Below are 25,213 nucleotides of genomic sequence, written 5' to 3'. Positions count from 1 at the left end.
GGTTCTAGTCCTCACCCCTCCTTCTACTAGCTGCTTGTTCTTAAGCTGCTACCTCACCCATCTGCTCCTCCACTTGGTGCTCACGTAGGCAGCCGGGAGGATTTAAGAAGATCCAACATACAGCAAACGTTCATCTGCTGCTTCAGTTGTCTCCCCAAATCTCTTTGTCCTTAATGTTTGCATTCTGGATTCTGTCTTGACGACTCACTGAAACACTCTCTAGATGACCAAAAATCTTCTAGGTGTCAAGTACAGTACTGTTGTTTTTTTTTTTTTTAAGCCTGTATTCTTCCAGACAGTTTTACAGTACTCAGACCTGCTAACCTTATCAATAGTCTTGGCTTCTGCATAGCTGCCCTGTCCTCTGTCCCTGCTCTTTTTGTTGGCAACTGTTTGCTTCCATTCCTGGCCTCTCCCTTCTGCCCACCTCCCATATGTATGCATCTCCCAGTTCTTTTGGAGGTCCAGTCTGGCCATCCTCTCTTTATTCTTGCTCCTCAGTAAGCTCATCCCTGCCCCCACCCCCCACCCCGGCCCCTCAAGATTCAACCATTGTGCATCCAGATGATGTCCAAACTTTCATCTCTAGCCTCCCCTTTCTCCTGAACAAGAGAACCTGTCAGGTAACCCTCATGTGCCCCCTACCCTCATCAAGCTGCTTCCTGCTTCTGGAAGGCCCTCTCCAACAGTTTCCTACCAAAATTGTACTTATGCTTGAAGACACAGCAGGAATTCCCCCTTTCTCCACAAAGATGCCCTTCACCTCCTCTGCTCATATGCTTTCCAGCTCCATTTGAAAGAAGCTTCCCCCGGATCTTCTACCCCAACACGTATCAGTACTAAAGCTCCGGCCTTTGGAAACTCCTGCTACCAGGGCATCTCTGCTGCTGAAATATAAAGCCATTTGGCCTGATGGAAAGTCACAGGTTACCACAGAGCTTGCCTTAGTTTCATCCTGACCCACGTTAGGACAGGGAAAGCAATCACCATTGCTCAATTAGATGTTCATGGAAGCTAGCTAACTGGGCTCTGCTTTTTTTCCTCTTTGGTCCTTTTTAGTCTGTTCTCCATGGATCAGTCAGAGCCATCTTTTGAAAATATAAATTTGATCATGCTACTCTCCTGCTTCAAAACCTGCACTCATGTTGCCATTAAAATGCATTCACTTTCCCTTGTTGCTCACCAATCTCCAACTACCTTGACCTCCTTTCTGTTCTTCAACATGTCAAGGTCTTTCCCACCACAGGGCCTTTGCACCTGTGGCTCTTTGGCTAGAATGCTGCCCCATGAGGCCTGAAGGAGAGGGAAATACCACTATCTGGACTGGACTTTTCCTGCCTTAAGTTTCACCCTCTTGTTTCATGGACCCTGCATTCCAGCCAAACAGAATGGCTTGCTTGTCTTCCAATTGTGTGGGTCCCTCCGCCTTTCCCCAGACCTTTAATCCACCATGGTCCAACTCAAATGTCCCTCTGCTCTTCTCAAGTCTTCATCTTAGGTCTAGAAATACTCTCTTCTTCTGACTTTCCGGAACAAGCTTTCTGTATATCACTTCTGTCGCCACACTGCTTTTATTGCAACCAGTGGTGTGCTGTTGTGAGTAGAGCATGTGTTTTTAGAGCTGGCAGCTCTGGATTGGCCCACCTGCTCTGCTGCCTCTTCCTAGCTCTGTGACCTTGGACACCTGATGCATGCTCTCTGAGCCTCATTTTCCCCATCTGTAAATGGGGATAAGAACCAGAGCAATTTTTCTGGACATTCAATGCCAGAACACTTCACAAGGAGTGCCCCGCCCAGGCGGTTTCTCTCTCCTCTCCCCGATTTCCTTCCCCAGTGCCAGGCACACCACAGCTCCCCAGCAACACTAAAGGCACAAGCAGACACACTGTGGCCTCCTACTCACTGTCGGTTCCTGCGTCCCAGCCATTCTTCCGGATGGAATCGCAGTCCGAGCGGCAGGGCGACACGGCGGGCAGGTTGGGAGCCACGCTGCACACGACCACACCGCGCCTGGCCGTCAGGATGCGCGGGGACTCGGGGTGGAACGTGGTCATCTCCTGGTGCTCGCCCCCCAGCCCATCCACGATCTTATCCAGGTTGCTCCTGGAGTCACTCTGGAAGCACGGCGTATAGGCCATGGGGCGCACGGGCACCTGCGGGGGCCCCACCTCCTGGTAGACATTGCGGCCGTCCCCGCCGCCGCGCAGGTTCCGGAATGGGATGCCGTTGCTCTTGTTGAGCAGGGCGGCCGTGGCGGGGTCCTGCACCAGCGTGATGTTGTTGCGCGAGTAGTTCTTGCGGAAGACCTTCTTGCGGAAGACGATGAAGAGGATGACCAGGATGAAGATGACGAAGAGGACCACCGCGATGCCGATGAGCTCCTCCTTGCCCACGTACGAGTGGCCGGCCTGGATGTTGGGCACGACCACGGGGCGCAGCCCGCAGTACTGGCCCACGTAGCCTGGCGTGCAGTTGCACACGAAGGAGCCAAACACGTTGACGCAGGAGCCCCCGTTCTCACACTCCTCCTGCTCGCACTCGTTGACGTCCTCCTCGCACCTTCATGACAAAACACAAAGCCCCTCTCAGACAGCAGGCCCCGCAGCGCCATTCACGGTGGCCTTCTTGAAGAGGAGACACAGCGCCCCAAGGGCATGTGAAGCATGACAAAGATAGAGTGACGGCGTGTGTGAGTGCGTGTGTGTGTGTTGGGGGTGGGAGGAGGTGGGTGGGCACCCCGGCAGGTGGCCCGAGTTGTCACGGTGAGTTAAGGTACTTCTCGCAACCAACAGGATCGCTCCCAGATAGTCTGACCCCCTCCAGATGGGAGTAAGGCAAAGACTGGCGGGAGGGAAGAGAAGGAGCAGGAAGAGAAAGAGCAGATGCTGTTGGAGAGGAACTGGTCTCCAAATCCTCGGGGCCGGAGGCATTTCAGGGTTTAAATTTTTGCAATTTTAGAAACATCATACAGTACACGTCTTTCCTTTTCTGGAACATACCCGCCCTACCGCTCAAGCTGGAGCTGCCATAGGACCCCAGAATCAAACTATACATCAGTGCTTCTACAATAAAACACATGGATATTCACACTAAATAAGATAAATAAAGACTAGAAATAGTCTCAGAGCAGTTTTGGCTGGTTTTGCCACCGAATTAGTTTGCCACTAAGTTATTCTTAACCCCTTTAGTTCTCTGAGCTTCTGGGATTAGAGAATTGCAGAGAAAAAGCAGTGAACCTATATACCTTATATAGGCTTTCCCGAGAGGAGGAAATCTTTGGTTCTGACATTTTCCTCCAACAGTGACTGTAATTTTTGGTCTCTCTGGGAATTGTGTGTGTGTGTGTGTGTGTGCACGCGCGCACGCACGCACATGCACACGCGCACGCGCATGTGTGCAGGGCAGAGTAACAGAGTAAGCAGATAGGTGGAGGGCTAAAGATATATATATTTTACAGATTCTGTGCTTATCATAAAGGTTAATATTAATGCAGACTATCAGGAAAGAATGATTAAAGCATTCTAATGAAAAATAATTAAATCAATTTTATTCTCTTTAAAGCAATCCATGACTCACGTTGAGTATAATTATAAGGCAAACATTTAAGTCTTATTCTTTCTTAGTTTAACATTACGTGAGAACATAGACCTTCTTTCTCCACTTTTCTCTACTTCAGCAATTGCTCTGATGTGTTCATTTAAAAGGCGCGATCACTTATATCTTTGGTAATGCAGCTTTTAAAATGTAGTCAAATGTCCCTAATTTGAACAGATTGAGGCCAGGTCATTCGGAAATTAGAATCACAGAGTATTTTTAAAAAAATGCAGCTTTATTACTTTAAATTACATCCAACGATTCAAAGTCCGCTAAGTATTTCCTGGTAAAGTCCTCGGGAGATTTGCTTTAATGAATACATAAGACTGATCTGTAATTAGAATATCACTTGCTTGAGATTACATATATATACTTTTCAAATGATCAAGGATGGTTGGAAGTGGCATTTTACTAAGAGCTTAAAACATTCCCTTTCCATTTGGCTAACACTTTAATTTCCCTCATTTCTTGGGGGAAAAAGGGTTTGCAAAGGAAAGGTAGGTTTTAGTTTCTCAGAATGATCATAAAACGTTAGGCGGTAGAGTCCAGTTAACGAGTTCTGGGGAAACGGGTAGTATGTCTGCCTCAAAATTATACGGAAAATATTAGGGGTCATAGATGATTTTCTTTAAAAGAACTGTTTTCCTAACTACAGAACACATAGTAATTATGTAAAAATTTGCAAAGATAGAGAAGAATAAAGTAAAAAAGTATAAATAACCAATAACCCCATTACCCAGAGATGATCCCCGTTAACATTTAAGTCATTTGTAAGCCTTCTTTTTGTAAAGATATTAACCCTTTTCCTGTTCCACTAGTGGTAAATCTTTTATCCCCATTAATTGTTTACTGTTTCGCTTTCTTAGCAACAAGAAGCAGAGGAGAGAAAGACTTGGTTGCACAATCTCACTTACGTGACTCCAGTGAGCCCAGCTTTGCAATTGCAGATGAAAGTGTTCCCTATCGGGTCGCAGGAGCCTCCGTTCTGGCAGGGGTTTGGGAAGCAAGCTGTGATCTCCGACTCACAGTTTCTCCCGGTAAACTGTGAGAGACAGGTACACTGATAGCCTAGGGAGACAGAGGTCCTCATGAGCCACAGTGCCATTGGCAATGCTCGGAGTTCAGGGACTTGGCCATCACGTGCCCTCCTGATTCCTCCTAAACCAAATCTTTGGCAGGGCCCAGATTCCAAAGATGATTATCAAATTGGTTATTTTGAACTTGGGACACATTTGCCACAAAGATGCCAAGTAACGGTTTGGATCCCCTGCTAGTCCACCAAAATGCACCTAATTAACCACCTGCCTAAATGCAAGTGAGACTGGTAAGAGACACCCAAGGAACAGACTCCAAGAGCAGAGGCCAAGATGGGGAGAAGATGCTTTCCCCAGCACATTCCTACTTAAAAGGCAGGATGGTCCCAGGGAGGAGCAGTTTACCATAGGTACCACGTTAGTTCCTTTTCTGAACCCCCTCTCACCCCCATGCCCTTTCTCTCCTTAGCTGAGAACCTCAATTCCCACCTGGAGAGGAAGCAAGGGGAGGACAGGTAAAATGCGGATATATATCAACTCAAATGAGCCTCAGTTTGACAGATGCACAGGGAAATGGAAGAATCCCAGCCTTCACCCAGCTCCTGTATTTGGATCCTGATTTTCACATTTTTGTCAACTTTCTCTACTCATGAACCCATCGTGAGGAACCAGGTAGTAGCATCCTTACTGCAAAGAATATTAAGTATCGGAGTAGGTAGGGTTAAGTATCGGAGTAGGTAAGAGGACAATGGCATTATTTACCTCTCAGAGATGGAAGGGATGAATAAGGAGTAAGGGTTTTCTTTTGCCCTACTTTATTTTTTATTTTTATTTTTATTTTATTAAAGATTTTATTTATTTATTTGACAGAGAGACACACAGCGAGAGAGGGAACACAGGCAGGGGGAGTGGGAGAGGGAGAAGCAGGCTTCCCGCCGAGCAGGGAGCCCGATGCGGGGCTCGATCCCAGCACCCCGGGATCATGACCTGAGCCGAAGGCAGACGCTTAACGACTGAGCCACCCAGGCGCCCCTCTTTTGCCCTACTTTAAAAAAATTTTAAATTCCTTTTCCTATTAAAGGAATTCCTATTACAGTTCGATACTGTAAATGTATTTTCTCTTCCCTATGATTTTCTTAATAACATTTTCTTTTCTCTAGCTTTATTGTAAGAATATAGTATATAATACATAGAACATACAGAACATGTGTTAATCGACTGTTTATGTTATCAGTAATGCCTCTGGTCAATACTGGGCTATATTCGGGTGTTAAGTTTTGGGGAGTCAAAAGGTATACACAGATTTTCGACTGTGCAGGGGGTCGGCATCCCTAACCCCCACATTCTTCAAGGGTCAACTGTACATATTATTGATTAAGCACCGAACTCTTCATGGACTAGGTCTCTCTGGGTGTTGCTGTTTTGCCTGGTGTTCTATATTTTCATACCCGGGAGAAATCTTTCCTCTAAGGCTTTCTGACTGGATCTACCCTGAGTAGTGCACTCTCGTCCTGCTGTGGGGCTACTGTCCCTGGGATTGCCCTCTCTGCTCTCCTGGGCTGGATCTAGTGTTTTTGGTATCCCCTATCTTCCTAATTTCTTGGCCTACTCTCTATTTCCTTAGGATCCATTCTACAGTAGCTTTCTGAGAAAGGGTTTGCAGGTCAATGTTGTGAGACCCTGCATAGCTGGATGTGTCTTTACTTCACCCTTACCCCCTCTTTGGTAGGCTGTGTCCAGAATTCTGAGCAGTACCTTCCATGTGGCCTTTGAGAAATCCAAGGCCTTTTAGTTCAAATTTGTACTTGACCTGGTTTCTTTTCCTCTCCAACAATGTGGAGGATCTTCTTTTGGCCCCCAGTTTTCTGAGATTTCATCATGATATGCTTTAGTGTGGGCTTATTTCAGCCAGGACTGGGCACTCTGCAAATTCTTGTCCTTTTACTTTCTCGGGAAATTTAATTATTTCATTGATGATTTCCATTCCTTTGTTTTCCCTGTTCTGTCTTTATGGAAGTTTTATGATTTGGTCTCAGATCTCCTGGACCTTCCTCTAATTATTTTTCTTATATTACATCTCCATGGGTATTTTTTCTGTACTTTCTGAGATTCTCATCTTCTGAAACTTTTATTGAGGTTTTCATTTATGTTGTCATTTTCCAAGGGCTCTTTTTTATTCACTAAGTTTTCATGTTTGTGTGTGTTTAAACAATAGCACCCTGCTCATGTTTTGTGGTTACAATATCTTCTCTTATCTCTCTGAGGATATTAATATTTTTATGAAGTTTTCTCCCTGCATAGTCTTCTCCAGGTAGTTTTGGCTCTGTTACTTTGCTTTGGTCTCTGCGATGGTGAATTTTATGTGTCAATTTTCAGGCCATGGTGTCCAACTGTTGGACAAACACCAGTCCAGATGATGCTGTGAGGGTATCTGTGGATGTGATTAACGCTTACAATCAGCTGACTTGAAGCAAAGCAGATTACCCTCCATGATATAGATGGACCTTATTTATTCGTTTGCTGGCCTTAAGAAGGAGGAATTCTGCAGCAACATAGAAATTTTGCCTGAGTTTCCAGCCTGCTGGCCTGCTCTGCAATTTCAAATTCAAGACTACAAAATCAATTCTTACCTGAATTTCCAGCCTCCTGGCCTGCCCCATAAATAGCCGACTTGCCAGCCCCACAATTATATGAGTCAACTCCTTAAAACCTATCCATCTGTCTGTGTATCTATTTATCATCTATCTATCCATACTATTGGTTCTGTTTCTCTGAAGAAGCTTAATACATTCTTTATCTTCCAAATTAGAGGATTTCCTACCTTGTCTGGCAGTCCTTCCTTATCAACTCAGATTGCAGAGTGGGGCGATAGGAAATTAGAAATCTGATGGGAAGCTCTGAGCACACGAGTGGGGTTTGTCAACTGTGATACTGGGATACTGTTTCACTTCCACGGGGTTGGTAAATTTCCCCACTAATGGCCCTTATCACCTGCCCAGAGGGACAGTGAAAGCCTGCTTTCTACCATTCGAGAGACGGGGTTCTGGTAGAGGAGCGATGGTTGTGGGTCTCAGCATCCAATGAAGACATGAGATTCACTTCTACCCACCCCAGCGCTGACCAAGTGCAGGGCAGTGCCGGCGCTCCCTGTCCTCTCACCCCTGCAATCCACCATCACCTGCAGGCTCTGCCAGGGCCTCGGGGGCGTGGTTGCCTGGCCGTGCAGAGAGAAGGGGGCAATCTAGGGTTCTGACTGCCTCTCAAACAGATGTTTGACCAATTCTTATTTTAAGCCCTTCTCCCCATCGCTTCCCCTTTTAGAGGTGACTAAGGCCTCCAGTTTCTGAGGCTTTTGGGGATCAGTTCCCAGATTCCCTTCTCCTGGTCAACATTTCAGCCTCTCGAAGCTTCACTTCTCTCTTCCTTACCACCAGTCCGTTGGCCTCCCACCTCCAACCTTGGTTGGTGTTGTCTCCCTCTCAAGTCCCCTCACTCCTCGGGGCTTATGGCTTATGAAAATGCCTTTACTCATGCGGTAGTAGGATCGTGACAGCGAGCTGCCACCATTACCCGGAAGTGACCAATGAGACTTTCCTCATTTCTAAGATCTTTTGTAAATGCTGTAAATGACCACTTTCACTCTTAGTCGAAGGGTTCTTGGGCTAATCTCTGCTCCCCAGTGACTGATGTTGGGATTTTATAGATTGATTTTTTTAAGTTTATTTATTTATTATTTTAGTAATCTCTACAGCTCACATGGGGCTTGAACTCATGACCTTGGAGATCAAGAGTCACATGCTCTTCCTATTGAGCCACCCAGGTGCTCCTATAGACTGATTTCTACAGGCATAACATAGTTAAAAATCTCTAGATTGAAATAGCGTATGTGCTCATTTATGTGTACTCAACCCGAACTACAGAGATCTCTGACGTCTAAGGGGACATTATGACTATCTGGGTTGTTCATAGGTTCAGAGAAAGAAAGACTCACCTTTGGGAGGCAGGTGCAGGAGGCAAGAGAGAACTCTTTACATTCACAAAAGGAGGGGGGCGTGGGGTGCCAACCTCCCCAGCACCAGGAAACACAAAAGGCCAGAGATTGAGGCTCCGAGAAAGACACGGTGCTCTCGAATGCAATAACATTGAAACACCAGGGAACTAACTCTTAAGGAAAGACTGTTGTTGATGCAAACTGTGTCCAAAGGCGGCCAGCCTGATGTCTGTGGACAGGATGCAGGAGTCTGAGGTATGCTTGCTTTAAATTCTGCTGACTTGGAGTTGTTTTTTTCCAATTTGGGAAGCTGCTCGCCTTAATGGATTCGAATGGGATTGATGAAAGCAGTTAGAACTGGGAAAAATGCATCTTTGTGTCACCTGGCTAGTCGTTGGCCAGAAAACCATGTCAGTTAGAGGTAGAGTAACTTGTGAGGATGAATTAGATTCCCTTCTTGACTAAAGGGAGGGGTGATACAATCACAGGAGGGGACTTGAAGGCACATCAATGATGAGGTGGGAGGGAAGCCAGGAAGGGGGAATCTAAGGCAAGGTGGGTCAGGGCAGGTAAAAATCTCACTCTCCAGCTCCTATTTGGCAAGCTTCTGACAATTTCCCAAATAATGCCATAGTAGAAGACGTTGGGGGGAGGGGAAGCACAAGGAAGGCCTGTCTGGAAATAAGGGACATTTGAATTACTATCATGGAAACTGGATTCTAACTAAGGTCATGGGTTTGATTTCTTTGATTTGATGTCTCGGTGCCTTGGAAAATCAGAATTTAAAATGAGGCAATACCTCTAGTGCACTATTTTACTCTCACACATTTCCTTCTGCGTTTTGTCATTTTCATTATCTTTTGTGGGCTCTCTAGTGTTGATGCGGCCGCCTGCCTGACTGATTCACCTTGTCCCTGACTTAGTGCCTAAGCCATAGGCAGTGGTGGGCTGGAGCCAGCTCACAGGGCAGTGGGAACGGACTTTGGCAGGCCAGTTTTAAAACCACCGGTAGCCTGACACGAGCCACGGTGGGAGTATTTACATCACAGAAATCAACAAACACTACAAATTGGGGCTTTTATTTTTATTTTTATTTTTTTAAGATTTTATTTATTTATTTGATAGAGATAGAGAGAGGGAGAGCACAAGCAGGTGGAGTGGCGGGCAGAGGGAGAGGGAGAAGCAGGCTCCCCGCTGAGGAAGGAGCCCGACGTGGGGCTCGATCCCGGGACCCTGGGATCATGACCTGAGCTGAAGGCAGCCGCTGAACTGACTGAGCCACCCAGGCGCCCCTGGGGCTTTGATTTTTAGAGAGCTGGTTCGCAGTACACCCTGGAAGAGGGACTAAGACAAAAACACACCGCCTACAAATGCAGAGACAGCCACAAGACCACCATGATGGCAGGCACGGGCGTGGCAGGAGGGAGCTCGGAGCTCGTTGGGGGGCACGTTCGATCTAGGCTAGAGCAAACCAAGCCTGACCGAGGAGCTCTGCTCTACATCATTGGAAGATGATGATGTAGATGACGGTGATGGCAGCTGACACTTGTATGTTTTATTTATTTATTCTGTGCCAAAAGCAGTTCGCAGCACTTCACATGTACTAACTCATCTAATTCTGAAAACAAGCCTATGTCAGAGGTACTATTGTTATTCCCATTTTCTAGACAAGGAAACTAGGGTACAGAGAAGTTGATTACTTATTCAAGGTCATGAAGCTAATGTGGATCTGGCTCCAGAGTCCTGAAACTATTCAATATCCTTTAACAACTATACTTCATTACACTCTCTTTCTGGATTCTCTGCTTATCCAGAGACAGAAGGAAGCTGTCTAATATCTGTTCTCATGATCTCAAGCCCATGGGGCAAAGGAGGTAGAGAATGTTTGGAAAAAATACTGCTTGTAGAACTTTAAATTTGGAGTTTTTATGTTAACACGATGAGAGGGAAAAGCGACTGGATCTTATTTTGAAATGGTCAGATTTTTCTTTAAATGAAAGAAGAGTGATATCTATTGTGAAAGAGGTTTGTTGATTAAGAGTAACCTGTTATCACCAAGTTTTCTTTATGATCCCATTCTCCTGGCCTGGGCCCTATTATTAATAACTTTAGAATATCAGCCAGTCTGCCACAGTGATATGAGGGATCTACTGCTGTACTGGTTTAAAGTCACCCTGAATCACTTTATGAAGGACCACAATAACCCTATGGAGGAAAAATGAAAAGCCCCATTAACATCTCAACTCCATGGGGGTTGGAGACATCAGTGGCTTGTTCAAGTACATATAACCGGTAAGTGATTGACTTTGAGCTTGAATCCAGGCTTTCAGATTCTCAAAGATTTCTACAAGACGGTATTGGCATTGAAACTCATCAGTGAGTGGGAACTTATCACTTGCTAGGAATGAGGAGGGGATTGTACTTAATCAACGCTCCAGGGGGTTATGGAGATAAGGAAGATGGACAACATCAGACACCCCTCTGGGAGCCAACTAATCATTAAATAGTAAGATACTGGCATCATAAAGTTTCTGCTCTTCCCAAGCATTACCATATGTTGGTCTAAAACACAAATCAAGGGGGGCACCTGGGTGGCTCATTTGGTTAAGCATCTGCCTTTGGCTCAGGTCATGATCCTGGAGTCCTGGGATGGAGCCCCATGTCCGGCTTCCTGCTCAGCGGGGAGTCGGCTTCTCCCTCTGCCCCTCCCCCCTCCGCTTGTGTGCGCATGCTCTCTCTCAAATAAATAAATAAAATCTTTTTAAAAAACCCACTAATCAAGGAAACAGAATTTCAAGAGCTATACAGGCATTATCTGACCACAAATAATATTTTAACAGTTTGTAAATGTGAAAGAAAAATAAAACGCCATGGATAATACCCAAGTGTTATTAAAAAGAGTAGGTTTTTCTTTTTCGGGGTTAGGGGTGAAGGTCAAATAAGGAAATTACTAGCAAGAACAACAGCTTAGGGGTGCCTGGGTGGCACAGTCGGTTGGTTAAGCAATTGACTCTTGGTTTCAGCTCAGGACCTGATCTCAGGTGTCGGGTTCCGCGCTTAGCGTGGAATCTGCTTCACATTCTCTCTCCCTCTCATCCTGCTCCTCCTGCTTGTGCTCTCTCCCTTTAAAATAAATAAATCTTTTAAGAAATTTTTAAAAAGAACAACAGCTTATTATGCACTAGGAAAAATGCGAAGAACGTTCTATGCATTATCTCATTTATTTCTTGACAATGACCCTATGTTGCGAGTACTATTATTATAGTTATTTTAGAAATAAGGGAACTGAGGCTTAAATAAGATGGTTTGCCTAAAGTTACATAGTCAATAAGTGACAGACACCGCTTAAAGTAGTTCCCAGGTTGAAAAAAGACAATCCTATTCTTAGCATTGAGATACATGTTACAAAAAATAATACTGTTATAGCTTCTCTCCCCTGGAATCCTGTCAAAGCGAGAAGTGTATTTTTAAGCCTTGCCTCAAAGCTGTGCTCTTGTTTACAATCCTTCTAGTTATAGCAGATGCAGATGGCTTTGAAATCTGCACCCGGACCAACTTAAAATGCCCCCTCCTTTCCTCATTCAAAGAACACTGCAAAACCTATTAAATGCAAAAAATAGAAACGGTTTAAGCAATTATAGAGTGAATGTGGGCTGGGTAAGCAAATTATCAAGATCATTTCTATCTGACTCTTTTGACTTACTAGTCGTTTTCGAAGCTAATTCATCCAGGTCATGGCCTCAACCCCTCGGCCCTGCTCCCCAGTGTAGGTGACACGATTCTGATCAGGTTTGGCTGCTGATAAGGCAACATCTGCCTTGTGCACAAAGGTGGAAGTAATGACAAATGTGAACTGGCATTTGGGATCTGAAGTCAGCATCAACCACTACACTTGCTGGATTATGGATTTCATTTAGAGACTCCAAGAGCTCACATGATCTGGGGAGGCAGCTGTGAGGTTGTTTAGGGAGGTCCTGGGTCCTTTTATGTTCTGGCTGTTACCCACCAGCCGGGTACGATCACAGCCGAGCTGCCTGGCCTCCAGGAACCTCCCTATTTTTATCTGGTAATTGAACCTCACTAATACCCACTTCATAGAGGATACTAAGGCTTTTGGATTCATCAGCCACAATGTAGCACACAAACATTAGGTGCTTTATTGTTGTAATTATTGTAATTATTATGGATTCTGAAATCAGCTTCCTTTCTATGTTGCCCATCAACCAAACGACTGAAAGCCATGGGAGTTTCTTACTCTGACTTTTAGGCTGAATCTTGGGAAATCCTGAAACGTCTAGTGTCTGTGTGAATCTCAATAAGTATGAGAAAGCTGGTGGGCCCATTATCGCACGAGATGCTGATCACAAGTAGGGGAAGCTCGGCTGTAGAGCATGGCTTCTGTCCTTACTTCCCATCTTTCACCGAGCAGGGTGCAGAATGACCTTTGAAGGTGAGACCTGTAACTTTCCCTAGGACAGCTTGCTCACATTTCATACATTGTATATTGGGCTGAGCCTCTAGCATTTTCTTTGAGGATCTGGAAATATGGAATGTGTTAACAACATTAGGCACACAGTAAATTCTCACCTTCTAGCATGTTCTTTTGTGTTTGCAAGTAACCTGACTGCTTTAGAGTTTGGAGGGTTTTTTGTTTTGTTTTGTTTTTTAGCAGTATCTGTATGATTAATGCTGTTACCATGAGGCTTTTTCCAAAGTACCAAAAACAAGGTACCTCAGTATTTAGAAGAAAGTCACCCAGAAAAAAAAAGTTTCCCCATAAGCTGCAAAGCTCAGGGGAATTATGTCCACAGTAAGGGTGCCTGGCTGGCTCAGTCAGTAGAGCACGTGAGCCTTGATCTCAAAGCTGTGAGTTGGAGGTCCACGTTGGGTGAAGAAATTACTTAAAAATAAAATATTTTTTAAAAATGATGTCCTCAGTATATCCACTGGGTGTCTGGCTCCTCCCTTCTCTGTCCCACTTTGCTCAGTGGGCCAGTGGGCTGAGCTCATACAGGAACCCTGTTCAATTCCCATAAGCCAGCTGTGAGGGGAGGGAGGCCACAGAGTGGAATCAGCTGGTCACAGAGACAGCAATGGGACCCCAGAATTTACTTAAAGTTTGAAGGCCTGATTTTATCTAAACCCTTACCAGTTAGGGATGCAAAAGACTCAGTAAAACATCACCCAAAGTATCTCGGGCAGCTTTGTTGCTGAAAACACTTCTCTGCCCAACTATTGGCAACATCCAAGACCTTGTTGTTGCACACAACTTACTTAGAGGAAGTAGGTAGACACTATCACTTTTCTCTTCGGAGGGGAGCTCAGGGGGACCTCAAACTCCTGGCTGTCTGGGGAACAAAGTTCAAGCTTTACACTAAAACAGTGACAACAAAAGCAAGCCGCGCACCTGACGTTCACTTCCTGAACATCCCATGTCTGCTTACCTTTCCTGGACATCACTGACTCACATTCCGGGAAACAGAGTTTATTGGCATTCCCAAACTCCGGTGGTTCGCAAACTCAGATGTGCATAGAACTACCTTGGAGGCTTGTTAAAAACAGAGATGTCTGAAGTGCCCCCTTGCAGATTCTGAGATTCCAATTTGTAGGTTTGGGTGGTTTCCCCCGCTCCAAACTTTCACCGAGAAATTTTTCTTGGTAGTAAGTTGAGCAATTTGTGACTATGACTCAGTGATCTAGCAGAAGGTTCGTTGACATGGGCAGTGAATGATGGAGGCAAGTAGAGAGATTCTCCTTTTCCCTTTAACAATTGAGAGACTCTTCTGTAACAAGGGTTTCATTTTAATAAGGTCCTCAGGTGATGCAGATGCCTCTCAGAGATCGAGAACCACTATATATATACAGAGATACATATATATATATGAAAACAAAAAAAGAACTAGTTTCCTTAGGTTTCAGGGCAGTTCAGAGACAGAGAAAGATACCAGTATATCACCTAGAGATCTTGTTAAAATACAGACTTGGATTCAGTGGCTTTGGGGTGGGATCTAAGATGCTACATTCCTAACATTTGCAGCAATGCCCATACGGTTGGCTCCTGGAACACACTTTACGTAACAACGGTTTCAAGAGCACAGGCCGGAGGGGCCGTTCCCCAAACCTGGATCAAATCTTGGCTTCCCCACTGTACTAGCTGTGTGACACTGGGCTAGTTACTTAACCTCTCTGGCCTGTGTTTTTAATCCGTCAAATGGGGTGAGGGAAGGGAAGACTCGGACTGACCCCAGTGTATTGTGAGAATGGTCACAGTGCTTAAGCACCTACAAGGTCAGCACTTACCTCAGTACCAAGCACAAGGTAAGAATCTAATAAATGGTAACGCTTACCCATTTACAAATTTACCAAGTTTTCACTTTAAGAGTTAGGCTTCTAGTCTCATGCAGAGCTGACAGAATGGCTATTTCTGGCCTGGTGACTGTTGGCTTGCTGCATTGCTTTGCCAAATTATAGCTTAGCTTCAGCTAGGTTTTTCCAGTAATGGGCTTGATCTGAGCAGGATAAGGCAGGGAGGACTGAGGACTCCTTATCCAGATTGTGGGTGCTCAGCGGGCTGCTCCCTGCCCCACGGGGCCTGGAAATGCAGGGGTCAGAATGGGACGAAGCTGTTTCTTCTCCATGGTGGCTGCTATTTCCAGCTCATGTTTATGAAATATATATAATTTCAAGGCTTTAACAAGAGAGAGCCTTCCCTCTGTGGTTGATTTACAGAGTCATATTTACACTCTTATTACAAGTTAACATTCTGGGCTTGAACTCCGTGGGGTTTCCGTGGCTCGTTCTCGGGACAGCCAGAGTTATAACACTGGTCAAACCCGCTGACCATGTCATTCCCAGCTAGCAGACACGGCTTGCTTGCTGTTTTGTGCCAAGGGTTTGACTGGGTTTGGAGGTGGTTAGAGCAGAATCCTGCCTCTTTGAAATAGAATGCCTCTTGCTGGGGGTTGTCTGCTTAAAACACTCCAAATGCTCTGGAACAATGAGCTAGGACAGCCACAGTCTGAGAGTGAAGCCTGTCCCCAGGAGAGCCGATGACCAAAACTCCAGCATTCTTCCGTGGTCAAGGGGGTGATTATACTCAAGTAAAGTGTCTGGAATTTTAAAGCAACACACAGCACAGGATTCAAATGGCAGCAAGATGTTCAGTCAATTAACTTTTGTCACCAGCATTCTCCTTTGCATGGAGTCACACCGGAAGCACCTCACTCCACTTTCTCTAGCCCTATTCCTCTCTTTGAATACTGCCTGCCTCCCAGCCTTTGATCTGGGAAAGCACGACTCTCTCTCTGTGATTAGACAGCCCTGCAGCCAGAGGGCATTCTTCAAGGCATGAATATTCTTTCATTAATGACTGAGTCTTATTGTTCTTTTTAAACCATCACTCACAACTAGAATGATTTTTCCTTTCTTTTAAATACTCTTATAATTAGCTGCAGAGTTTCACAGATAGGAGTTAAAGGCCAAATTATTGGTTGTTTCTTTCCTTGCTTTTATCCCCCAATTTCGGGCATTCACAGAGAGGATACAGGGGCCTGGCAAAAATTCCTCTTATATTAACAGATAATGGTGGCAAGAAAATGGATTCCCTCTCCTCTTTTTTAGAAGCCCATGTCTCAATCCTGATAGCCTGGAGTAGGTAGATACCTTTTCATACATCAGAGGAGGAATTCTGTGCCTTTCATTCCCTAGGGAAGCAATAGAAACCCAGTTCTTGGATTTCCTGGCAGGTGGTGAGGAGTTCACTTGCCCTATGTTCAGTACTGCTGTGCATGAGACCCTCAGATTGCCCCATGGGGATCATGCCCTGGGGGTCGCTAAGAACCACTGGGCCTCCTCAACTCAAGAGAAACAGTAGGCTTGAGAAAAAAGAGTTGTATAGGTGGAGATGAGGAGAGATACTTTGTTTTAGGAAAACATGAGCCTTCAGGCACAAAGGAGACATTTGAACTGATGGAAGGCTCTATCGCCTTGGAAGAAAGAGCATCTGTTGAGGAATCCCAGTCCCAAACCCAATCAGAAGGGGAAGTGGGGAGCAGGGGACAAAGAAGAATATGAGAGAGAATGCAACCTGTAGGCCAGGTTGGGCCTCTGGGGAGAGGAAAGCAAGTTCCTGAGGCCATGTGAAAAGTAGACAGCAGGTGGGTCCTCAGTGCTGAAATCTGGTTAAACCAAATGAGATTTAAAAAAAAAAAGTAGAGGAAAATTGCTGTGCTGACATGAGTCACACTCACCTAATGAACATACCTGCACTGAATACTTTGCTCACGGATTTCAGGCAATTAAAAAACATTAAAATGCACGCTGAGGAGCAAGATTCCCTGTCTTTTTCCTTAATACGGTGATTATTATTGTTATTATTATTTTAAAGATAACCCATCGTGGAAGCCCATAGCTTTGCCAGCAAAAACAATGTCCTGCCATCGTTAAAAGTATGTTACAATTTGTGGCTATGTACCCAGCATTTGACATGGAGTGGTGTTCTATTTCAACCCAATTTAATTATATGCTCCTTTTATATATCGTGGATGGCTCACACTAGCAGAATTGTTTTGCCTGCTGAAAAACTGGCTATGACTTGTCATAATGGGCTGGTTTATAGAACCACTGAAGTATAGTTACTGCCCATCATTCGGGAATTATGGCACCATAACAACCCTTTATTTACATATACTGCTGAGACAGTAAAAACAGCAAATAGATTTCTTAAATCGAGATGGCAGAAATGTCCCCCCAGGGCACTTGGCCCTCATTGTGGCAGTAACATATGCAAGTCTAAATAACTTTGGTGTCTGTATTTCGGCAGTGCATCATTGCATGGACAGTTTGTAACATTCTAATAATAAAATGGACTCTAAATTTGGAGTTGGGCTTCACGAACATTAGATGGTAATGTGCACAGCAGAATCCCTAAGTGATTTGTGAGGAAGGTTTAAATTTGCTAATCACACTACTGCTGAGAGACTCTGCAAAGGGGCTCAAGTGTGACCAGTGGCTGGGCTGTTGGAAGGCAGCAGGGCCTTGCACTAGCGGAGTGCCTGACCTAGTTTATGTGAGCACAGAGACCGCATCTGGGGGAAGTCAGGGATTCTTTTATTTCCAGACTCCAAGGACTCAGATGATCCTGGCTTTGCCCTCAAACAATAGAAGCCCTCTATTCCCTTTCCCCACCTTTTTCACCTACCCTGTTTTCTTTTTCTTCTTTCTTTTCTTTCTTTCTTTCTTTCTTTCTTTCTTTCTTTCTTTCTTTCTTTCTTTCTTTCTTTCTTTCTTTCTTTCTTTCTCTTTCCTTCCTCCCTTCCTTCCTTCCTCCCTTCCTTCCTTCCTTCCTTCCTTCCTTCCTTCCTTCCTTTCTTTCTTCATGATATATGCTTGGGGAAAAGATTTATTCGCATAGAGCATCGTGCCCTCATTGACCATTCATCTGTCCTGAGATTTCATGTAAATTGCCCTCTCTTTATTCCTGACCCTCTACCCCTTTATAGAATTGTCACTAGATTTATTCTTAATGCGTACATTTTAAAAGCATGCTGCAAAGCATCTCCACTGTATTTCCATTTCTGGAGTGGTGGGTTCAACTCTCCCCTCCCTTTAGCTTCTAGTGAAGTTACATGATGTGTGACAAAGGATTGTGTGGGGAAGTCATGATTCAGACTGCCGCCAATTCTGCGGTGACACACAGGTGGCTCAAGAGGGCAGATACCTAAAAGGGGGTCCTATTCCTCCCCAGGCCTGGAAGGGTGTGGGGGCGGACAGGGGAGGGGGCCACTGTGACAGCATCTCTGGACTCCTGAGGTCACCGCCCTGCGCCGGTGGCTTGCTGTGAAAGGACTGGTGAAACTGGACACTCCTCAAGCTACCAGACCTTCCTAAAGGGGAGTAGGAAGCCCGGCTAGCATCTGGGGCAACTACGCCTCCCAGCGAGAGCACTTGAGTGGGTGAGGCTTGTAAAAGCCAGTCCCTCACAGGTTGATCCAGCCCCTCCACCTCCCACCCCTGCCCGGCAGGTGCCTGGGCGCGGTGCACTCACCCCCGGAGGGCAGGCTGGCGCAGCTGCCCCCGTGCTGACATGGGCTGCGCTCGCAGGCGTCGGGGTAGAGCACGCAGCCCAGCTTCAGCTCGGTCAGGCCCACCACCTCGGCGAAGCTGCTGCGCTTGTTCTGCAGCGGGAGCTCGTTGTTGTTCAGCACCACCGAGTCCAGGCAGCCCTGGAAGCCGCTCAGCACCTGCGTGACCTGCGTGTCCGTTAGGCTGCGGATGTTATCCGCCTGCACCAGCGCCCCGAAGTAGATGGTGCTCTCCGTGCTCAGCGTCTGGAAGTAGAGGGGTGCCCGGCGCCGCTCCACGTAGCTGTCGTCCAGGGACAGGCTCGTGAAATTGCGGTTGAGCTCCAGGAAGACCGAGTGCCAGCTCCCATCGTTGACGGCGCGGCCGGAGATGCCCAAGATCCCCGGGCCATTGCCGCAGTCCAGCTGGAACCACAGCTTGCCGTCCACGATCTGTGTGGGGAACCAGCACCGGAGCGCTTTTCAGTATGCATGTGGCAACATACACCCGGACTCCCTGTTCCCACCCTGTGCACGGGAAGCCTCTAGGATGGAGGTTGCTTTTGAGCCAGTCCTAAGTCTGGGGTGGTTTGATCTCTCCCCATTATGTGCCCTGCAAATGCATGCCTGAAATGTCCCAAATCTTGTAATTAGTAACACCAGCACAGCTGTACAGATCCACAATTATATTTAAGAATGTTCCTATTCCTTGGATCTTCGCCCTTTGAAAGGTCACAGCAATATCTTGTTTAGGGGTCTGTTCATTCTCTGCACCCTTCTTCATTATTACTACCACAGGAATGATTTCTGTGAACTCAGTATTTATTTACAAATATTTATTGAACATCTACTATGTGCTAAGCAGTGTTCTAGGTGCTACGGAAACCACTGTGAGCAAAAAGTTACTATCTCTGACCTCAGGGGTCTTGTGTTTTGGCGGGGGGGGGGGGGTAAGTGGAGATGGCCATAAATCAGACAAGCACAGAAATACATATGTACCCCACAAGTAAGTCTGTGAGTGTGCTAAAAGGGAGAGAAAGAGACCAGGTAGAAATAAAAGATCTTTTACTTCCAGCTTCATATATAGGTAAGGTTTTAAAACCCTTCTATATTAAACACTAGCATATTCCTAAAGTGGTTCTTTAGGATGGCTGCTCATCATTTAGGTTACGATCATCCCACAAAGCGCTCAGGGCTTGGCCATTTGCTTAGAATATAGTTATGTATCTTTAATGACATCTGGGATTTTCTGGGTAACTGTTCCCGCCTTGTAGATGCTCCCAGCCCCCCGTCTAGGATCAGCTACAACAGAGACCTGTCTGCTTTGATTGCACTGAGCAGGGCATCCGAGGGGAGGGCATCCAAGTCCATTCCGAGAGGCTAATGAACCACAGGGGGACACTAAACTCAGAAAGTGTGTGCTGTTGAGTGAGTGGCTAGCCAGGATCTGTTGGCCAGGGACTGGTGCTTCACAGAGACCCAGGTTCAACTCTTGCTGAGGAGACAGGCTGGCCTTTGAATCCCCTGGGGTCCACCCTCCTCTGCATTTCTCAGAAACGCAAGGTGGCTTGAGGATCCAGGGAATGATGCTGGACCCCGGTCCTGCCAACAAACCGATACTGGGCCATGAAAGGATTGGCAGCCAGAGACTGTGAAACAAAAGGTACTCTGCTGGCCTTTTTGTATGACCCAGCAAAGGGGTCTTGTGGGGGCCGGCATCTGAGTCATGCAAGGGCAGCAGGCCTTCATTTAGGATCTGCTGACATTGGTAGTCCTGTACCAGAACCTGGGCAGAGAACACAAACTTGTGGAGAGAGGGAAGGGGAAGGGAAGGAAGGCAGACCTTCTAGAACTCTAAGAACGAAGGGGGTATACATGCCAAACGAATTCACAGAAACAGACAGACCCACTCTTTCCAACATGCGTTTGCTTTAGGACAGCCTGATAGGGATTTTTCACAGTATCACTCATTCTCACGAATGATGCATTTCTCTCCCTATGCTTCAGTATGTTCCACAGACAACTAATTCTTAGGGACTCTCATTTCTGCCTCTGTGGATTCTCTAGCACCTTCTCTTCCTGCATATAAAGTTATGCCATGGGAGCATGCGTACATGGAAGGCAGGGGGCTGTGTGAACCAGGCAGAGCCCTGGGAACATACGAAAGAGAACTTTAACTCAGGCTTTGTTGTGTCCCACCCAGGCGACCTGGAGAGAACTGGCTGACCTCTCTGGGCTTGGGACCCCTTACATGGCGAGCAGAGATCATTGCTATGGCTCATTTTCCGAGGAGCCTATGTCCACTGCAGAATGGTTAGCTACCTTGTACGCGGTACATACATACTCCACTCTGAAATGCAAGTGTATACATGTAAAGAGACAGGAGGCAAATATTTATGTTTTTTTCAGAGAGCTTTCTTATATGATCTATGCTACTGCCTTGGTCAGTGTCTTGGTTCCACAAAATGGACTGAATGGATATTATAAATCATACCAGCAGACTTGTTCAGGAAAAACTCCTGGGTAATATCCATATTTTTATTTCAGTGTAAGTAATAAAATGATCAAATGCGACTTTGGGGACTTCCTTCCTCCAGCACAGTCCATCTGCTGTTATGCTCTGTGGCTACAAAGCGGTGTCCCCAGACTAGCAAGGAAGATCTGGCGGTGAGGGTGTGACTCATCGAAGGTTTTATAAAAGGATGTAGTCAATTAATAGATTCCTCGGTCCATTTCCTTCTCCAAGCCCACTCCCTACCTCTTGGGCTAATAACCAAATTGCAAATTCATCGGGAGAACCGATGTAGCTCTAATGTACTCAGGTACATCAAAGTTCTGTAACTAAGGGACATAAAATGATCCCACAGTAACAGCGAGTACAGTTCAGTTTGCTTTTCTGTTGAGAAAAGTAAGAGCAGCAACCTGCTGAATGAGTAGGAAGCCCGGTGCCTTTGGAAAACAAAAGTGATTTGTGCCCTCAAAATTCTAGGAGTTTGGAATGATGAGCCTTGTTTAGGTGACACACCAGAGTGCTGCTGTCAGAGGCAACTTTGCAAAAGTTAATCTTTTCCTATGTCACAAGCATATTATGCTGGGGAGAGAAGAGAATAGTTCCATGCCTGAGTCTGTTCACACTGGAAACTCATGTTCTGATCATATTTAGTTTTTCTCTGTCTCCAGAATAGGGTAGACCCAGTTTGAAAGGATCTCTCTTTTAAGAGGACAATGCTTTCTCAAGTCAGAGGCAAACTATTTTAATAGAAATTCTGCTGTGCATCAAACTGTAAAAAAAAAAAAAAAAAGAAAAAGTCTGCAGCAATGATCTGAAATTACGTGCTGGGTTGGGGGAGGCAGGTAGGCAATTTGTTCAATGAAATGCATAATTCTGAGAGCAGGGCTCTAACATCACGAGGTATTTAAGTCCTCAGTTTTGTCTTAAATCAGTGATGGGCTTTAACCCGGATCTTGAGTGGCTTGGGGCTTGGAAGACAAGATATCAGAGCTGTAAGAAGTCATCTTGTAGGAAAGTAGGATTTTGAGTGAAAAAGTAGAAATGATGGCACAAAGTCTTACTGCTTCAGATCCTTGGTGTGTGGCTTTAGCAAATGCACCAACGCCCCAAAACTTGTAAGAGGGTTATGAACTATTCTGTGTAAAGGAACTTTTTGAAAACCTGTTTTCAAGGCTGCCGTCAATGGTTATCTGGCTCAAAAAATATGCCTTAAGGGCGCCCGGCTGGCTCAGTTGGTTAAGGGTCTGCCTTCGGCTCAGGTCATGATCCCAGGGTCCTGGGATCCAGTTCCGCGTCAGGCTCCCTGCTCAGTGGGGAGCCTGCTTCTCCCTCTCCCTCTGCCCCTACCCTCACTCGTGTTCTCTTGCTCTCTAAAATCTTAAAAAAGATACCTTATCATATGGTTTCACTCATATGTGGAACTTAAGGAATAGTGTGGAGGACCACAGGGGAAGGGAGGGAAAACTGAATGGGAAGAAATCGGAGAGGGAGACAAACCATGAGAGACTCTGGACCCTGGGAAACAAACTGAGGGTTACAGAAGGGAGGGGGGTGGGGGGATGGGGTAACGGGGTGATGGGTATTAAGGAGGGCACGTGTGGTGATGAGCACTGGGTGTTATATGCAACTAATGAATCGTTGAACACGACCTCAAAAACTAATGATGTACTATATGCTGGCTAATTGAACATAAAAAAAAAACCAAAAAAACACAAAACACCTTATATAAATAAATAAATAACTGATCATCCCAGCCCTCTAAAACTCTTCTTTTTATAACACCTATAGTACTCCTGACCTGCTTGCCCTGGTCAGAGGGCCAGATCCACTACTTACTAGTTATGTTTGGGCAAACCCACCCATTCTCTCTGAACCTGTTTCCTCACAGGCAAAAAAGGATGCACTCCTATCTAGGCACAGGAGAGTATAAAAATACATGCGTGTATTTTGTAAAGTACTTTGTAAACTCTTAGGTATCTTATTATTATCATCCTACAATTATTATCGGTTAACTCACTTCTCAGTGGTACTCTTACACAGATCCTTGAAACTCTGGAATCCTGTGGGGGCTTCCTTGTTGCTTTTCTATGTTGGAACGACCCGGCTACTCCAAGTGGGCTGTTTTATAAACCAAATGGGCTTTCCCTGACCATCTTCCTTTTATTCCTGGGGTTTTAAGTTAGCTGTGTCTCAGAATCATCGAAATGAAGCCATGTGTCATCTATAACTTCCCCCCAACATGAAATAATGACATTTCTAGATTAACAAGCAAGGACTTCTTGTGCTTTCACCATAATATTGGACCCGAAAGACGGACAGAGGGAAAAAGTTATAAATCTCTCCTGGTGATCTGACAGGTTTCTTTTACAGGTTTGAGAAGAGCCAGAGAACCTATCCCACCATTTTTATTCTTGTTTTGGCTGCCTGAAAATTCAGTCATGGTTTGTGTTCAACTGATACAGCAACCCTTGGTCTAGACTTTTTAATGATGCTCTTCTTCCTCTCCCCACTTCATTGGTTGGGTCTTAACCTTCTATTTTCATCTTACTGGTATTCTGATCTTACTGCATTTTGGTGTTTATGGTAAGCCTGGAATCTCTTCTGGAAGAAGACAGGGTGTCAGTGGTCAGCAGGAGAATGAGCACCTTCACTGCTGCTAAGAAACAGTGGTGCTCCTTGTCCCTGAGCATTTGCAATCCTTGAGGTCCCAAGCAATTCTTCAACTGTCTTCAAGGGGTGCCCTTCACCCCTATTGATTTTCTCAATACTTTTTAGAGAATGTGCTCTAACTGGGAAAATCTAAACAACCAGGAGGTGCAACTTAAACAAAGCATTTCAGTCTAGTCGTTGAACCTGAGTACAAGGCACATACTGTACCTAAAGCCAGTGAAAAGTCTTGCACGAGGCTGGGAATGTTAAGCAAACAGATTCAAATCCCCTAAGTGGATATTCCTGGCGACCGTAGGAGAATATCCGCTATAGTTCCGTACAGCTGTGGTCTGCTTTAGGCAAACTCAACATACGAACAGCAAACGTACCAAACAGACAGACTGGGGGTGATTATCCACATCACAAAGGGATTAATGGAAGGGTTCCTTCAAATAGGGACCGTCCACCGTTTATTAGAATTCCATTTACAGAGATTCAATTTACACAACTTTCAGAAACACGCTTGTTTCATGAAATACAATATACCTTAGGAGCCAGAGCCGCCTAAAAGGTTTAATTATTCTTCCTTCCCATCCCCAGGGACCTGCGCGTTTTAGACCTTTGCCAGGAAAGTGTCAAATGACAAGCTCCGGTTTTAGGATCTGGCCATTCAGGCCCAGTAGTTTTGTTCTCTCTCAGATTTAATGCTAAAGAAGAGATTTGCTAGTAGAAAGTGTTTGCCTCATAAGGAAGGTCTGCAAACCAGCGGTCCTGTTAGAGCTTGAAGGAGGAGAGGGAGGTCGGTGACATTTCAGCTGAGCCCTGGGAGCTGGCAGCTCGGAAGGGCCAGAGCCCTTCCCCAGCGAGTATACAAAACCCCACCTCTCACGGCTATTTAGAAAGAAGCCACCCAAGGCAGGTGGCTTCAGGGGCCAGGAGGTTAGAAAGACAGGACTTAGGTCTTTGCCTGTGTCTTCTTCTACCACGAATATCTAATTTGAATTTGCTGTTTGCTAAAACTGCCTCCAGAGCTTCTCCTGTTTTCTTTCCCAGAGCTGAAATGATTCTCTGAGTTGAATGAGCGGAGGTAGCAGGCGAGTCCCCACGAAAGTTTTAAACCCCAACTGCCTGCTCGCTCCCTCTGGCCACCATGTGGTGCCTGGCAATTCCAGAAGCAGGTGCGTAAAAGTCTGTGTGATAGAAGCCACGGGCATTTAATGTCCTACATCCTTTTCTCCCTCCAGGATGAAAGCCTGGAGCACCTCATCAACTTGGATGTGACCTATCAAACAATCAAAGGACAGAAGCTCTAAAGGCCCACCATGATCCCCATTAAGCCCAGTGATGGAACCCTAGGAAGGAAAAAATTGCC

General features: G+C 45.6%; 1 protein-coding gene across 5 annotated transcripts in view; it reads right to left on the bottom strand.

Annotated features, from left to right (window-relative positions):
• The window catches only part of FAT3 (FAT atypical cadherin 3), a 660,051-nt gene that overhangs the window by 10,881 nt on the left and 623,957 nt on the right, over positions 1-25,213 (bottom strand). For all 5 annotated transcript variants that reach the window (XM_078058674.1, XM_078058677.1, XM_078058676.1 and 2 more), the window contains 3 exons: positions 18,665-19,133; positions 4,509-4,662; positions 1,904-2,559 (listed from right to left, as the gene is read on the bottom strand). In XM_078058674.1, the coding sequence (XP_077914800.1) occupies positions 1,904-2,559; positions 4,509-4,662; positions 18,665-19,133 (1,279 nt within the window). The remainder of the gene's footprint in view (positions 1-1,903; positions 2,560-4,508; positions 4,663-18,664; positions 19,134-25,213) is intronic.

The sequence above is a fragment of the Halichoerus grypus genome, chromosome 11, assembly GCF_964656455.1.
Source record: "Halichoerus grypus chromosome 11, mHalGry1.hap1.1, whole genome shotgun sequence".
NCBI classification, from domain to species: domain Eukaryota; kingdom Metazoa; phylum Chordata; class Mammalia; order Carnivora; family Phocidae; genus Halichoerus; species Halichoerus grypus.
The sequence above is the reverse complement of the archived record's forward strand: the minus strand, read 5'-3'. Positions and strand labels throughout refer to the sequence as shown.